Here is an 18,007-nt window from a genome sequence, read left to right on the forward strand (position 1 = left end):
AACTGGAATTAAGGACAGGCTGGATTACACTTTTTTATTAATTTTGTTTTAAGTCTAAGTAGAAAATGACAGAACACTATTATACCTTTCAGTTATTGGGATATTATATCCAATTAAAGTTACTTGTTCAGAGAAGAAGTAGTTTGTAGGGAAGAGATAAGATAAGCTTGTGACTATGTGAATGAGATGTACTGCATAGGAGTATTAGGTAAAATATACAGTAGGTGAGGTACAAGATAAGCCCTATATTGTGTTTTATAAAGATGTCTGGGGAAAAGCGCAAGAAAAGGTAATACTATAAAAGAACTCATCTTCATGAATCATTTGTAGATGTTGAAGTACATAAGCATTACACAGTCTAGTGCTGGAAACAGTATTGGCTACAACATAGTCATGGCTTCAACTGTCTCTGGTAGTGAAAATCTTAAACATAGTACCTTTCCAGAGGTTCATAAAGCCAAGAAGTTTATTAACCTACTTTTCATTGCGTGTTTTCTAAATGTAAACACTTTTGTCAAGCTGATACTTAGCTCCTAGTTAAGTGATAGAAAAAGTCTCTCTGTGTTTCTATATGTCCTTTATGAAGGAAGGGATAATCTTTAAGAACTAATTTGTACATGCTTATACACAAATATTTTCTGTAATATGATTTCAATTTAGAGGCAAAAAACTTCTTGAAAGCTCCAGCAAATGTTGTAGAATCATAGAATGGCCTGGGTTGAAATGGACTATAATGATCATCTAGTTTCAACTCCCCTGCCGCGGGCAGGTTCGCCAACCACTGGACCAGGCTTCCCAGAACCACATCTAGCCTGGCCTTTATTACCTCCAGGGATGGGGCATGCTCAACATCCTTGGGCAACCTGTTCCAGAGCGTCAACCTCTGTATGAAAATCTTCTTCCTAATATCTAAACTAAACCTCTCCTCTCTCAGTTTAAGACCCCTTGTCCCACCACAATCCACCCTCATAAACAGCCATTCCCCTTCCTGTTTATACACTCCCTTCAAGTACTGAAAGACCACAGTGAAGTTTTCCTGGAACCTTCTCTTCTCCAAGCTAAATAAGCCCAGTTCCCTCAACCTTTCCTCATAGGAGAGGTGCTCCTGACCTCTGGTCATCTTAGTAGCCCTCCCCTGTTCCCACTCTAAGAGCTCCATGTCCTTTCTGTATTGGGGGCCCCAGGCCTGAACACAGTACTCCAGATGTGGCCTCACAAGTGCTGAGGAGAGGGCAACAATCACCTCCATCTCCATGCTGGCCCCCCCTTTTTTAATACAGCCCAGAACACAACTGGCCTTCCAGGCTGCAAGCTTACACTGCTGGCTCATGTCCAGCTTCTCATCCTCCAGGGCCCCCAAGTCCTTCTCCACAGGGCTGCTCTCAAGGAGATCTTCCCCCAGTTTGTATAAATACCTGGGACTGCCCTGATTCAGGTAAAGCACCCTGCACTTGGACTTGCTGAACCTCATTAAGTTTTCATGGGCCCACTTCTCCAGCCTGTCCAGGTCCCTCTGGATGGCTTCCCTTCTTTCCAGTGTATTGACTGCACTGCTCAGCTTGGTGTCATCTGCAGACTTGCTGAGGGTGTGCTTGATGCCATCGTCTGTGTCATTTATATGTTGTTCAATTGAATTTTATTCAGATTTAATTTTATGATCATATTTTCCTCTCCATGGAGGAAACTTTATTTTCTCTTAAGCTTATTTCATTATTAACCTTGTGACTGGTATTTGGTTTTTAAGATTGCTTTGGTAATTATGCATATGATCCTATAAAACTGATCATTGTAGAAAAACACTAAAAAGTTACACTTGAGCAGAAAATGGGGAAGAAGACCAATCAGACTAAAAGATAAATCAAAACTAAAGATACAAGTTAAAATGCTGTTTCCATCAAGATATTGAGGAAAAAAAAAGAAGTGTAAATCAGAAAATACATCAGAAACTACATTCCAGTGTTTAGAACTCAACTCCTTTTCAATTTTATGCTATCAAATCCAAAATTTCTTTCTAATTGACGTGCTAAAATATATATATGAGAAAAGCTTTTTAAGTTTTTGAAAATATGGTAGCAATAAAGGGCACCTTTATGCAGAACTTTAAACTGTTTAATGCAATACAGATTGATCAACATAAGCATTATCCACATCACGATACAAACAGAAGTGAATGCAGTGAACTGTGAAAGTTCCCAAGCTGATTGTATTTAGCTGTGACTTCATCCTCTTAGTCTTCCACTAAGTTCACAAGGCAACAAGAAGAGACAGTGTGATTTTTCAAAACATATTTCTTCCAAAGAATTTCTCACCTTGCCAGTTCAATCTTTTCAGTGCTCAAAATGGCAGGCTCTCTGTTCTACATGGTCTCCAAACAGTAGAAGATGACATATTCAGACAGTTCATTGCTTTGTCAGTTTACTAAAGACCAGATTGCTGACCTTTAGTTTGCATCCACAGTATTCAAGGATGTGATGAAAACATATAGTCATGAATAAAAAACATGATGAAATTACTGAAAGAAAATCCCCGTAGTTAATAGTTAAAATAGCTAAAAAAAAATAAAATAAAATAAAATAAAATAAAATTGTTTAGACATCTTTTTTTGAACATCCATTGTTTAATTTTATACCTGGAACATCAGATATAGGATTAAAAAAGTGTAAATTATTATTTTGAAAGGAAAGGCACAACCATCTCTGTTTCCTGAATATCTGCACTGAGTATTAACACAAATATATTTGTACATGAATGTTAAGTAGAGAAATGAAAGGTGTATGATTAATAACAGTATGCAAATTTGAAACTAATTTATTGGTGTTATACAAAGGGCAAATTAGGATAGTGTTTGGTCAAATATGTTTACATAGTTCCTATTTGCATGAGTTTATTGAACATGTATGGTGAAAACATCCATCTTTGCATAAAATGTGTATAAGCACTTTCTTTTTTTAAGGAAAAAGAAAAACAACAACAAAAATAAAGCTACTCAGTTGCTGTAATTTCAAAGTCTCAACAATTTCTCCAGCGTTTCTCATACCTCTCTTACTCCAATGCAGTTTTACTAAGGAAGCAGACTGTGAGTCTGTCCACATTCCTCAATATGTGATTGACCAGGAGCAGTATCAGGATAGTATAGATCCTTTTTTTCAATATTGAGACATGAAGCTTCAGTGTTCTGATTAACCTTGTACTCTGGGAGGAGTCTTTTCCCCTTAAGACATATTGTTTTGCATTTTGTAGGGGAAATTACAGTTAGTTCTGCTTAGTTGATTTTGTGGCTGCATTTTACAAAAGTGGGGGTTTATATTCTTTATTGCACTCTGCAAACTCTGAGAAATCAATTGCATCAAAAATGATTTTCCTATGATTGAAGATGTAGACTCCCATTTTTAACTTCCTGCTTTGGGGAAAATAAATCCTCTTCTGTCTCTATTTTTAATAAAATAAATGAAGAGTATGCAAAAATAGATTTCTTCTTTAATTAGCTGCTTCCTTTACGTTTTGCAAGGAAGGGTTACAATTTAACTAAGATCCTTTCCATCTGTTGCAATATGCTTGCTTTTATTTTGACTTCCTGTTGCTGTCTTATCAAATATCACATGAATCATTGCCATTTGTTTGCCATCCCTTTCTTTTGTTTTGTTTCTCTTCCTCCAAATGATTAAAACATCAGGTTGAATGAAAGGTTAGTACACTGTAATTCACATTTGCCCCATCTTATTAAAACAAATAAACCAACCAGTTATATAATTTAAATATGCTTGAGGTATGGCTTGCAGATGCTTTTATCAGCTCTGGGCTGAAGGGGTTGTGTGCATTCGGGCATGCATGCACTAGTTTTCTTTGAAAGGGACAAACCTCATTAGATTACAGGTGCCTGAAAATGACTTCTGAGAAAATAGCTGCCATTTTCAATAATGCTACTTTCTAACAGGAAACACAATTTATTATTTTCTAAGCACAAATTAGAAGCTTTTTTTTTTTATTTACATGAAGTTAACCTCATTATATGTCTCAAATATTTTATTTACTTTATTCTGTTGGATTAAAAGAAGAGGACGGATCTTTTCACTCTAGTTTTACAGAATATAAAATGTTTAGGAAGAGAACTGCAATGATTCTTAAGTTATGAAATATGTATTTCACTAACTTACCACAAGCTACTAAATTTTCTTGCAAAAACATGTCTTCTTATATGGAAAGTTGGAGATACTTCATCACTGCATCAGCTTGCTAGAGGAAGACTTAACAATTTTTGAATGACTGTAGGCCGTGGGAATGATATATATATGTTGAGGTTTAGTATAAAGATTCTTCAGTCTCTAGTGAGCATATTGGCTGGTCCTGAAGATTTTGTGTTGCAACATTAGGTTTTAAATGAAGTTCTTAAATGTAGGTTATCTCAGTCACCAGCAGTAGAAATGGACTTCAAATAGAGTTTTTGAGCTAGGAACATCCAATTTTAATTTGTGTGTGTGTGCGTGTGTGTGTATTTCATGCTAATGGGGTAAATAACACTGCTAAGGACAAAAAGCTGACTAAGAAACCATCACCACAGTGATTCTTGGTTACCTAAGAAGAGAGAGCAAAAAGTTAGAGGAAGACACAGAAGAACAGGGAGGTCATGGATCACTTCCGAGTTTGAGCTGGAAATACAGTTCCTATCCTCTCTCCTTATGTTGCATTCTCTTTAATGAAAGAGAAATCAATTTGAAGCGTGTGTTCTTCTCTTTAAAAATACAGATGGATGAGTAGGTTCACCATTCAGATATCCCTAAGACTTTTTGGTTGAAGATCAGTTCAAGCAGTGGCCTGTGCATATTTGACAAAGTCATGTTAGCAGTATTTAGGAAATATAGGAACACTTAATTGGGGTTACTTTCATGTAAGGGTTACTGGATTTTGGACTGGCATTTATTGTTCTGTGGCTCACAAGTTATAACCATACACAAAAAAAATAAAAATAAAATAAAATAAAAACAGTACAATTAATTAACTAGTCAATCAAGAAATCCAAACCATAACATTCTACCATTGCAAAGCTCCAACAGAGTTTCCTGATTTTGTTCATTTTTTCTCCTTCTCATGCATCATTTTTTCATTAAAAAGCAGCAACATTTAACTCTGGTTTTCTTTCTCATTAGTAATCTGCAATATGCCACCATATTTTCTATTGTTTTTTCTTTTTCATTTTGTTTTCCAAACATTTTCACTTTGCTGAGGAGGGTTTTCCTCAGTAGGCATTTTTATTATATCAGTTGACTAAACTCAGGTCTACAACAACCTGTAGTTGTTGTAGGTCTGAAAACACACCTTTGACACAAATTTGCAGATTTTTATAAACTAAAGGCTGCAGTATGCTCTTATGAGAGTCATGGTTATTATTATGTTAATTTTTAAGGCAGCTCTCAGGATACAAACTGAAGTATGATGTATCTGAACGAGAAACCAATGTAACTTGCAGAGAATGACAGAAATACAGAAATCATCTAATGTATGATTTACTTAGTTTGCATCTGTAATCACCCAACATTTCATTGTAGATTTTTATCACTTTACAAGAATCCATATTAACAGGAATAATATTTATGTGGGTTTATGTTTCCAACATTAGAAACTGTTAGGCCCATAGATATACTACAGGCAACCCATACACCGTTAGTGTGAATCAGTCTTCAGCTGACTTCTCTGTGGGAATGCATTTTAAGGCATGTGATTTGTTTCAGCATTGCTAACTTTTATGGCAGATCCGTTTGTTTGTTTTCTATAACACTTATGACCTTATAACTATTTGGACATGTTCATTCAAAAACCTCAAAGTGAGTTTTAATTAAAAAGAGTTGATCCAAAAAAATACTCCCTCACCCTGGCTAGAATTTCTGTCACATCAGTCCACAAAGAGAAAGAAATTAGATTTAGGAGTAGTGGCATTTTCAGTTTTAGTTACTAGCATGAGCTTGTGTGATCTTGCTGAACACTACTATTTGCAAAAGAGCAATTAAAACAGATGACAGTCTACTAATCATGCACAGTTCTACTTAGAAATGTAGCAGTATTTTCCCAGTTGCTTGAATTCCTAGGAGATTTATATTCTCTGTAGAAGTTTGTAAATTTGCGATATACTTTACCACAGATCAACAATTTTCAGTAGGCTAAAAAGATTCTCCAGCATTTTAAACAGTTTTAGAAAATAGGTTGTGTGTGTGTAGAGTATGCTTGTGTGCTTATGTCTATTTTATGTAAATAATGTATTTGTTTTACATTAGATGTTTTTTATACAGATAGATCAATTCTGCATTTACTAATGATAGAAAATAATGTGAAATGTGTTCATAACACAAGCTGATTTGGAGGCAGGAAGGAGAGCTACACCCATGAGGCAGAATTTAGGAGTAAAAGTAGTGGCATTTTCACACAGAGTTACTTAGCATGAGCTTGTGTAATTTACTGTTAACTTAGTACTGTCATGACTTGTAGATTTTGCTAGCGATTTTAACCCTGAAATCAAGAAGGGCTATCAGTAATACTCCACTGGCATTCAGATAGGAGCACTGGCTACACCTAGAGGCAAAATGTTTGAGATGGCTTTGACAACAACATTGAAAGATTCCAGTAATTCCAGAACATTTGAACAATGAGAATTGAGATGGAAATGATTTCGAAGAAGGGATGAGCAGGCTGGTAAAAGAAAAGGGGAAACAATCAGATAGAAGCATTGTGCTTGCTCCCCCCATAACAGTGTGAGATAATCATTCCTCTTAAGTGCTGTGAGCTACCTATTTTGCATTCTGTAGTTTGATGTTTTGTTCCTGATGTGCAGTGCAAAGTTGTAAGTTCTTCATGAGTGGCTAGAGCATGCTAGAAAAAAAGTAAAAAAACTTAAAGAAATGATTTGTCTTTCTTCTCCTCCCAAACTCATGGTTATTATGAAAGCATTGTAAACAGTTACACAGATATTGTGACTTTCTCAGTGTAGGCACTAAAAGTGTAGCCTAATATAAAGAAGTACCTCATTTTTCATAATCTTGCCAAAAAAAAAAATAAAAAAATAGGGAAATATTTTACAGTTCTTAGAAAATTTGCAGCTCTTAACTGGCTTAGCCATCACAATGCATTATCTACATCATAATGTGGCCGGATAATTTTTGAGGTTGTCATGTCTTATGCTTACTACATTCTCCCATATGCTAAGGAAATAGTGAAACAAGTTAATACACATAATATATATATCGTATATATCTGTTTCATAAGCCTAGCAATTACATTAGATAAGCCACTGAGTTCCTATACAGCATTTTATGTCCATTATGAGCACAGATGATGCAGTTTTAATGCTCCTTCATATAGTTAGTAGAGAAACAGAAAGATTTGTCTATTGTATGTATCCATCATAAATGTTGGTAAATTGTTTAAGCAACTATCATCCTACTTTGTAAGAGAGATGCTTTGTAAAGCTACCCGTTTCTATTATTGTTCTCTGTTTATGCATACAGAATACAGGATCTGATGGTGTCGTTCATTAATAATGAAAAATCTCCTATTGACTGCCTGTCTGTCTTCTGTCATGGCCAGATCGGGTTCTTAAGCAGTGCAAAATAATCTGAATCTTATAATGTATGAGTGTTCTCTACAGACTGTTGACTTCTTGTTGTCTTCTACAAGGATTTAGCTTCATATAACCCTGTTTTAACTGAGAATGCATTTTAATAAGTGTTTCATTTAAAAGGCATGTGGAGTCTTAATACAGTAAAATATAGTACATGTTACTAACTGTAGGTTGTCTTAATGTTTAGGTGTGGGAATTATGCATAGCAGTCATTAGCAAATGTGCATTCTACATTGCCAAACTGCTGGTATATATACAGAGTAATTCTCCTACTGAGAACTCTGTAGGACTTCTACTCTGCCCTGGTGAGGCCTCATCTGGAATATTGTGTCCAGTTCTGGGCTCCCCCAGTACAAAAAAGACAGGGATCTCTTGGAAAGAGTCCAGCGGAGGGCCACTAAGATGGTGAAGGGCCTGGAGCATCTCCCCTATGAGGAGAGACTTAGGGAACTTTGTCTGTTTAGCCTTGAGAAAAGAAGGCTGAGAGGGAACTTGATCCAGGTTTTTAAATACCTGAGGTGTGGGAGCCAGGAGTGGTGAGTCTGGTCTCTTTTCAGTAGGTGCGTGGGATAGACTAGGGGTAATGGGAATGAAAGTACAGCATATGAAGTTCCGCACGAATGTGGCAGAAGAACTTCTTTACAAGTGAGGGTGAACAGAGCACTGGAACAGGCTGCCCAGGAGGTGGTGGAGTCTCCTTCTCTGGAGATGTTAAGACCTGCCTGGATGCCTACCCGTGTGAATGGCGTAGGGAGCCTGCTTTGGCAGGGGGGTCGGACTCGATGATCTCTAGAGGTCCCTTGCAACCCCTACAATTCTGTGATTCTGTGTGATTCTGTGAAGTTATCATCCACTCTGGGGGGTGGTGGAGGGCTGAAAGATCTTGGATTGAAAAACAAGGGGAGGAAGGGGAAAGAGGAAAGATGAAGAGGTGAATGTAAAGATATGGGAGAAAATAGCAAAGGAGGGTATACCCCAGAAGCTTGGAACAGAAAACAAGTGGTAGAAAAGGAAAAACAGAAGTATACTAGATAAGAATCACTGTAACACAGGAAGGGATTCTACTATTTCCTGTTTCTCCTGTGCAGTTACAGTAGAAAGTAAACAGTAAGAATTGGAAAGGGGTGTGCAGAGGAGGTGTGTTTTCCCAACTTATACTTTCTAGTTAAACTTTTCTTTCCCTCAACAGAAAATTTGTGGAAGTGAAGCCATGTTTTAATAAAAGCCATTTGAAAATAATAAAAGTCATTTGAAAAATTACAGCAATCACATATATAGGTTCCTTACAAGTAACTGCTGTCTGTGTACTTATTACAAACAAACAAACAAACAAATAATTGAGAGTAAGCAATGGAACTAAGAAAACCAAAATAGAAACAAGAATCTCTTGATATCTTATGGATATATGCTGATGCAAGTCACTTGGTCCAGAAGAGGTTCATTCAGATGTCAGGAGTACTGCTGATATTTCCAGATGGATTATCGTCTAAAATATAAGTAGCATTTCATAGCTGTGCACTGTGGAGGATTAATACGCTTCACAATGTGCCTTACTTGCAAGGAAGAAACACTTTCTATCTTATAGGACAGCAAAATAAACATGTATCATTTTTTTCTCTCTGTTTACTGTCCAAAAATATCCCTTTGTATTGCTGTTCCCAGTGAAGAATGATTTGCTTTATATTTGTAAATTTGGTGAAAATATGTTATAGCAGAATGTTCTCTTCAAGTTTTTATAGATCAACAGTTAGTAGATGGGTGAGCTTGCTGTTTTTCATGTTCTCTCTCCATTATACATATCTCACTTAAATATATGCTCCTCGGTTGGGAAAAAACACCGAGGAGAGAGACATGCTCATGTCTTTAACATAGTAATTGTTCAGTTAATCTCATTTATGGGGAAAGGAGGCTATACTTCACTGATACTGATTAAATATCCTATACTGGGGTCTATATAAATAGCTACAAATGTGCACAATGGTTACATTACATGGTATATTTAACAACACAGCTAAATCAGAAAGTATGAGCTATGCCTTTAGTGGTGGGAGTACTAACGACTGCATGCAAAAAGATTTTTGCTCTGCAACCATGAAGGGAATAATTGCTGTTCAGCATTATTTGGTTAAGTTTGCATATCAGTAAAAACACATGCACAGAAGCTCCACCTACATTCCTGGTGCCCTAGCGCTGATATGAGTGCAGCATATATTAAAGCTTTAGGAGGTAGTACAGTATTCACAACTTGAAAAGTGTGTATAATTTTTAATGGAATTAATTAGACCTCTGTCAGATGAAATCACAATGGCAATGTTTGGACTTTTTGATATATTTATTTTTTTAGTATTTAAAACATTAAACGCCATAGGTAGCAGTTCACAGAATTATATGGTTTTTAAATCTTGAGGGTTTTTTCCTCTCTTTTTGATGCACTGTAGATAAAAATTTTTAAAACAAATGTTTATTTTTCATATTCTAGATGGAAGACTTTATTTGAAAACTACTGTCATGTATTGAATTTTTCCTGCTGAAGATACCTGTGCTACGGTAAAGAACTTTGCAGTAAGACATTCACCCAAATGGAGTTCTGTGGGAACAAAATGTTTTCAACATCCTTTACCAATGTTCTTCAAAAATGTAAGGAATTCTGCAAGAGTGTCCTCCTTTGGTTATCTCCTGTGGCTCAAGCCAGAGCTCTAGAGAATGTTTGTAAATGTACAGTAGCACTCTTTTTACAGTGAAAATCTTCATCTGTGCACCGGACTATTGTACCAAAACTACAGGCAGGTCAGAACAAGGTTGAGTATTCCCTTTTTCAAGGAATGCAGACTCTGTCCTCCTCTGATGATTCTATATTTGAGCACATCAAATGATCCTTCCAGCGGTGTCAAAGTACACTTACGGACTGTTATATCATACTGAAACCAGCAAGACAGCTCAGAAATGAACTTGTAGAGGGCATAAGAGGACTCTTATTTAAAAAAAATAAAATAAAATAAAAAACTTAAAAAAAAAAAATTAAAAAGAAAGAAAAAGAAAAAAAAGAAAAAAGAAAAAAATAAGAAAAAAATGATACATTCAGTTTTCAGACTATGATTGTGGGTTTTCTTCTAAAGACATTTTTCCACATGTTTCTGAGAGAACAACACATGTATGTAAAACCACATTAAGTAAAATGGAATTTTGTGTAAGTGAAAAGAAATGCTGAATGTAAACAATCTGTTTTACAATTCACTAAGTCTCTTTTCCTAAAATAAAATAAAATAAAATAAAATAAATACAATTAAAAGAGTAATAATTTCTCATTGTAAACTGGCAGGGGTTTGTGAAATAAAAGACTTTGCTTCTTATCAAACTGTTGGTCACATGTACAGTATAGAACACAAAACACACAAGAAAGGTATTATGTATGCAGTAGAAATCTAGCGTTTAGGAAATGAAAAATTTTAGATAATATTGTTTTGTCACCCTGTTGGTCAGAAAGACACCTTTCTAGTTTTAACGCATGCAGGCATGTAAATATTTGTCCTGAAGTCACAGTATTACTGAATGAGATCTTAAGCATCTGGTAACAAGTCAGAATTATGTATCAGCCACTTTTATTTGTATATTGAGCCCTGGTTAGTGCCCTGATTAGTGCACTTTTAAGAATGGACTGTGGCTGAGCAGCAAGTCAAAATGCCAGAAATATTTTTATATGTTAATGTCATATTACTTCAATGTTGCTAAAAAAAGAAAACCTAACAAACACTTGATGTATCAGTCCAATTCCACGTAGAACTGAGTGATACAGTTGAAGTCTGTTGTCCCTCCCACCTTGTCATAGGGACTGGTGGTTATGTGTTACTTTCACTGTCTTTATAAAAGCTACAGTATGTGTTTTCACCTTTGTGCTGATAACTGGAAGTAAGCTGCAACACAGTGCTTATTACATGACTAAAAATTATCTTCTTTGCTTTGCATACTTTTGGGTTACCCCTTTAAAGACTGATTTTGTGAATCAGTGCTATTACTGTAAGTTTTGTGATTATGCTTTCTTCATCTTTCATGTTTTATGCATATAGAATATTATTTATTACATGGAAACGTATCAAAATCTTAAATGTCTAAGATGCCTAACTTAAAGCAAATGTTTCTTTAAAAATAGTTCCGATTGGATATTAATATTATTTTGTCAAAAAAAAAAAAAAAAAGTTTTGTAAATTCTAGCACTGAGCTTCTATAGTTAGTAGGTCTTCCTTGCAATACTGGTACACATTTATTTTGTGCAGTTCATATTTACTCCATCACAATCCTTTTTTTAACAGTAGAAAATATGTATATAAAGGTTCACATCATGGTAATTTTTTTTAAAGAAATACTGAGCAATATTTTTCATTAAATATTGTTATCTAATACTTTATAGTGACATTATTTTCTAACCATAATTTTTTCGTAATTTTCATAGTTGCTTGAACACTTACGGGATTCTGTACTCCAGTTTTTTCATATGCAGTCTTTAAAGGGTTAACAGCTGTAAAGTTAGATGGATTTGTGTCAAGCTTTTTAATCATTCATATCTGAAAGAGAATTAAAAGCCTACAACTGAAATATGTAGTAGCATCTACCATTGCTCTGCTCCTTGCATAGAGTCAGCTGTAAGTAGGTTTTAGTAGTTTTACAGTATATACTTTCAAGACCTTTGGGAATGCCTCATTGTTTGGCTTGGTACATAAATGGAAATGTTAAGGTTTAAGGGGGAACCAATTTATAAGCTGGATGTTTAGAAAGAATCTTGCTAAAAACAGTGTAAATATTACAGACCATGAGATGTTAACGTAAGTTGAATTTTTTGCCCCTCTTTAGTTATACAGGTTTTGGGTTGGTATTTTGTTTTTGATTTCAAATTTTGTTTTGTTATGTTTTTTTCATAGATGATGAAGAAAAGTTGTGCTCATGTTATTGTTTATATGCTTTTGTAATCTTAAAAATATTAATGTCTAGTTGTTCTATATTATAACCATATTTGCGCTCTATGCAAGCCCTTGGAACAGAACATACTCATCTTCATGTAGGACCTATGAAAATTGTCTATTTTTATCTATATATTTAAAGTTTTCTAAAAATGAAAAAAAGGTTATTACGAATTTTGTTGTACAAAATCTGTACAAAAATCTGTTTTTACATCATAATGCAAGAATTGGAAATTTTTCTATGGTAGCCTAGTTATTTGAGCCTGGTTTCAATGTGAGAACCACGTTTACTGTTATTGTATTTAATTTTCTTTTCTTTTCAACAATCTGCTAATAAAACTGTCTGAAATCTCCCTGTGACTTCATTTACAGTTCATCTTTATTAAATTTTCTGAAATGCACAACATCAGAGGAATATTCACTTTCTAATGGGAGGCATCTAAAAACAACACAAGTCAGCTTTTTGTAATGTGAGGAGAACAATGCTGAATGATTTTATTTAACATGCAACTGCTTCTATCTCTAATATGAATTACTGTGGTGAAAAACATCATAAAAGCACACTTTGTGGTTATTGTTTAACAAGCAGATTTTCCATATTTTTTTTCTTGCCAGCTAAGCAAACTGTCCCGATCTACATGATTTATTTATGTACATTTCTCAGTTTATGAAGCTGTTATTTGTACCTTTTTCTTTTATACTGTGATATTCCCATGATTCTTATTTCAGAAAGCTTTGTGCTGAATAATGTAAAGTGGACACATTGATGGAACAAAACATAAAATTCCCCTAGCTACAAAAAGGGTAATCCAGTTGTTTTTCTTTCAAGTTTCATTCATCTGAAAAAAAAAAGGTGTTTAAAAACTTCGATATCCTAATGCATTTTTTTTAATAATCAGCAAGAATTCAAACATTTAAACAGGCATTTGAAGGAAATGTTTCTACCATTGCATATATTTAAATGCTATTTTAAGAGTGTTTTTGTTGTTTTTTGTTGTGGTGGTGGTGGTTGTTTTTTTAATGATAGTTATTTAAAAACAAATACAGAAGCAAGATAATTTTTTGACAGAAAATTCAGAAGTCAGAGATGTATGATTGATTTTAAGTATTATAGGATCATAGAATCATAGATACCTGGCTTAAAAAAGACCTCAAAATCATCCAGTTTCAACCCCCTGCTATGTGCAGGATTATCAGCCACCAGACCAGCCTTCTCAGAGCCACATCCAGCCTGGCCTTGAATGCCTCCAGGGAAGGGGCATCCACAACCTCCTTGGGCAACCTGTTCCAGTGCATTCAACCTCCAGCGCAATCTGTTCCTGTTCCACACCCTTTGTTTGAAAAACTTCCTCCTAATATCTAACATAAAACTTCCCTGTCTCAGTTTAAAACCATTCCCCCTTGTCCTATCACTATCCACCCTTGTAAACAGCTGTTCCACCCCCCCTTCCCCCCCCGTTTTTACACTACCTTCAAGTACTGGAGGGCCTTAATGAGGTCTTCCCAGAGCTTCTCTTCTCCAAGCTAAACAGGGCCAGTTCCATCAACCTTTCCTCATAGGAGAGGTGCTCCAGCACTCTGATCACTATTTGTATGTCTTGCTGTGAATTCTATTCCCTTCTTTTCCCTTTCCTTCCTTTTCCTTCTCGTTTTCTCTTCTGAACAATGTCTACATGAGTATTCTGCTTTCCTGAGGAAACAGTCCTTGGGTAACAAATAGCTCAGCTCTACTGGGACCATCCCATTTCTTAATCCCTAGATAGGTTGGGGATAGCACACATGAGGCCAACAGTCTTCTTGTTGTTGAATAGTCGATTCAGATTTGTCCAGATGTTTGTAGGACAATCCCAGTCACCTTTATCTGCATTAAAATGTCCCACACATCAACACATACACATTAGTAAATGTTGCCTCCCGATCCGGTGATAAGTCAAAGCTGCCTAGTGACTGCACCGTGCCTCCACACATGGGGAACAGACAGGATTCACACACAGTGAGTAACGCTGAAAGTACAAGTTTAATGCCTCACAACAACCCATATATAGTGGTACAGGTGACCGCCCCTGGCAGACACTCATGACCTCCCTGACTCCACCCCAGGTGCATGCAGGCACCACCTACCCATTATACAACAGTAAACATCCTAGCTATGCCATTGCCAGCTTCCCAGCATTAGCTCTGGCACTGTCAGAGCAGATGAAGGATAAACACATCACTTTCTCCATCCACCTCTCAGAAAAGAATGATTTCTACTGTAACAGATTAGCAATTTTCTTAGCCCTTACCTGCACTTCTGTGGGTTCCATCATAGCTCCAATTAGAGACCAGTGTTTTATTAGTTGACCTCTAGCTGGGATTAACAGGGCTGAGGTTGGATGGGCCAACAGCCAATCACGTGTTGATATTCCTTGCTGCAATGAAACTAAGCTCTGTCAAAGCTCAGGTCAACATTAAGAAGATATCCTATCTTGCTTATAAACTGATAGTGGATTATGGTCATATTCTGAAGAAAAGTGAAGTTAGAATTCATTTGTCCAAAGATTTGACAGACTTAAATAATAAATATCTATTTTTTTAAACTATGGAAAGATATTTAAAGTTGTTAGGTTTGTTTTTTGTTGTTTTTTGTTTGTTTGGTTTGTTTGTTTGTTTTATGGTTTTGTTTTGTTATGTTTTTATCTGAATGGTTTACTCATATGTTATTTGTTTACATGGCATTTGACACGAGACTGACCAATAAGCAAAACCTGAAGCCAAAATTTTCAAGTGAGACTACTGATTAGACTCTCCAAGTTTTGTCAGCCAAATTTCTAATTTCAGTGCCATTTGTAAAGTAAAATACTCTAGCTCAAAGTTTCAGTGAAACTTATTTCTTCAGAATTTACTAGTGTGCTTTTGATAAACCAGTTCACCATGGTCAAGGTCACCCTCCACCGACTTGCTGAAATTCAATCTCTTAAAAATGAACTGAGTTAGAAATAATGGAAAAAGAAGAAGTTATTCAGAGTACTTGAACCTTTGGAAATGTTCATTCAAATACCAAAACAATTCAGAAGAATGTGGATAAACATGATTTCTTCATTCAAATATTCTAACAATGGTTGCCATAGTCAAGTGCATTGGTTAACTGATCCCCTAAATCTGGATCATCAAGGTAGAGCCTGACTCAAGTTTACTGTGCACAGAAAAAGGAAAGAATGAAAGAGATAATAGTCACGACAAAGGAAACAGAATGGAGATGAAAATCCAAGTGAGAGAGAAGCGCTGAAATAGTTTTCCCAGAGAAGTTCTCGGATCCCTGTCCTTGGAAATTTTGAAAACTGAAGTGTGCAAGTCTCCAGGAAACCTGATCTTTTCACAGTCTCAAGCAGGTTAGTATAAATCATAGAATCACAGAATCACGAGGTTGGAAAGGACCTACTAGATCATCTAGTCCAACCGTCCTCCCTTTACCATACCTACAGAAAACACCTAAACCATATCTCCTAGTTCCCTATCCAGACACTTCTTGAACACTGCCAGTGAGTGCCGATGACTTTCCAAGGTCCCTTTCAACCACGGTTTTTATTTTCAGGAAATAACAAAACTTATATATATTATACCCTCATAGGCATAACATTTTATACGCAGTTCAATAAGGAAAATTTTTTTCCTACAAATAGCAGTTATCAGATCTAGGATATCAATTGCTGCTTAAGGATCCACAGTTGTTTTATGGTCTGTATCAGAGTGAGCTGCTATCTCAGCTCATTCTAACTATCAACAAGATATGAAAGTAGATACGCAAAGTGAATAAAGAGAAGATATAGCAAGATATAAAAAGCACTTATTCTAGTGCAGATAAATTTAAATAATAAGAGTTGAAGTCAATTGGCTCTCAGACTGATTTTCTAGCTATAAAAATCTAAAAGGCAAGCAGGCAAATAATATGTCTAATAACAAAAATAACAGGTGTGTAGGATAAGGAAAGTAACGAGATGTAATGTGGTCTTTCACATTCATTTTGTATTGAATGCATTGACTAGATAGCCTTAGGGAAAATTGGAAATTTTTAATTGTGACCGACCTTTCTTTTAAAATTTGCTACCTTCATTTTTTTCAAATTGCTTACTTGAAACTTCTGCTTCATGAGAACCAGATATTTTGTAATTCTATGGATTGTTTATCTCCAAAATACAGAAGACTTTGAAACAGTGAATTTGTCTTTTTTTTTTGGCTTCTCTGACAAGTAGGTGCTACCATGCAACTAGGGTAGGTAGTAAAGGCTAAACTTGACATTTTAGAACTTGAGAGACAAATAGAATGTTGTTGGACTTCAGAATGTCTGTATTTGTGAAGCAAATGTGGTAAAAGTGAATTTAGCTTGGGCTTTGTATTGAAGGATTTTATAGGTAAATAAGATAATTGTTTTGGCAGTGCTGAATGCTGAATGAATCACAAAGTAGAGATTAAATATTAAGAGATTAAAATAAAATTGTGCTTAGAAAAGTGTACTATCAGTTCAAGACTGCAACAGATTTTTGCACAGGATTTAAGGATGGAGGAATAGAATATATTTCAGCTTCCAAAATGGAGCTAAACAGTGATGCAGTAAGAGGAAAGTGGACTCAATAATTATATTTTTTGGAAAGATCTCGTAAGATATAGGTTCAGCAAACAACTTTGGTATCCTCCCGGGAAAGCAAACATTGTTTTCTGTTCCATTCAGAAGCAAGTAATAACCTTCAGTTCAGCTTCCTTTCAGTTACCAAACTGATGTTGCAGAATCTGGCTTTCAGAGATGTGATCATATATTGGAAGCCTGAAATAAGTTTCCACATGGATCTCTTGAACAATCTGAACTCAATTTAACAATTGAAGAGGACAGAGGTAAAGTATTACCTTCTTTGTGAGCTAATCAATAACAAGAACACCTCTGGGAAACAGATGTTAATATTACCCTTTGAAGCTATTTCACTGGTGGAAGCCGAACAAGTTCACAGATGTCACCATACAGAGAACTTACAAATATAGCAAATAATGATAAAACTCTAATTCTCTGTTTCTTTCAGGTGAGGTAATGTCTGATCTACCTTAGATTATAACTCTACAACATGGTAAGTATATATATGATATCCAGTAAGAAGAGAAGACTATAGTGAAAAAGTAAATACAATCCCTGTGAAAAGTATAAGTATGATATAGGAAAACACAGCAAGAAAAGTTAAATAGAAATGATTGTAGTACAAAATTAGTCCACAGATTTCAGAACTCAGAAAGCCTAAAAAGGAATTCCAATGGCTTCTGTGTGCCTAATTCAAAATTGTAATAAATAAGCAGATAAAGGAGTATGAAGAGTATTACAGAGCCCTGGGAGTGGCGGTAAAGGGACTGCACAGGTATTTTTTCATGAGTTTTCCTCCTAGACAAAGGGAAGGGATTTGAAAGGGCCAGTCAAATCTGTTACTCA

General features: G+C 35.5%; 1 protein-coding gene across 6 annotated transcripts in view; it reads left to right on the forward strand.

Moving 5' to 3' along the window:
- The window catches only part of DACH1 (dachshund family transcription factor 1), a 351,137-nt gene extending 338,226 nt beyond the window's left edge, over nt 1-12,911 (forward strand). For all 6 annotated transcript variants that reach the window (XM_015851658.2, XM_015851656.2, XM_015851657.2 and 3 more), the window contains one exon: nt 10,086-12,911. Coding sequence is in view for 4 of the 6 variants with exons in the window: in XM_015851656.2 (XP_015707142.1) it covers nt 10,086-10,123 (38 nt within the window). In the remaining 2 variants the exon portion in view is untranslated. The remainder of the gene's footprint in view (nt 1-10,085) is intronic.
- The last annotated feature ends 5,096 nt before the right edge of the window (nt 12,912-18,007 follow it).

The sequence above is a fragment of the Coturnix japonica genome, chromosome 1, assembly GCF_001577835.2.
Source record: "Coturnix japonica isolate 7356 chromosome 1, Coturnix japonica 2.1, whole genome shotgun sequence".
Lineage (NCBI taxonomy): Eukaryota > Metazoa > Chordata > Aves > Galliformes > Phasianidae > Coturnix > Coturnix japonica.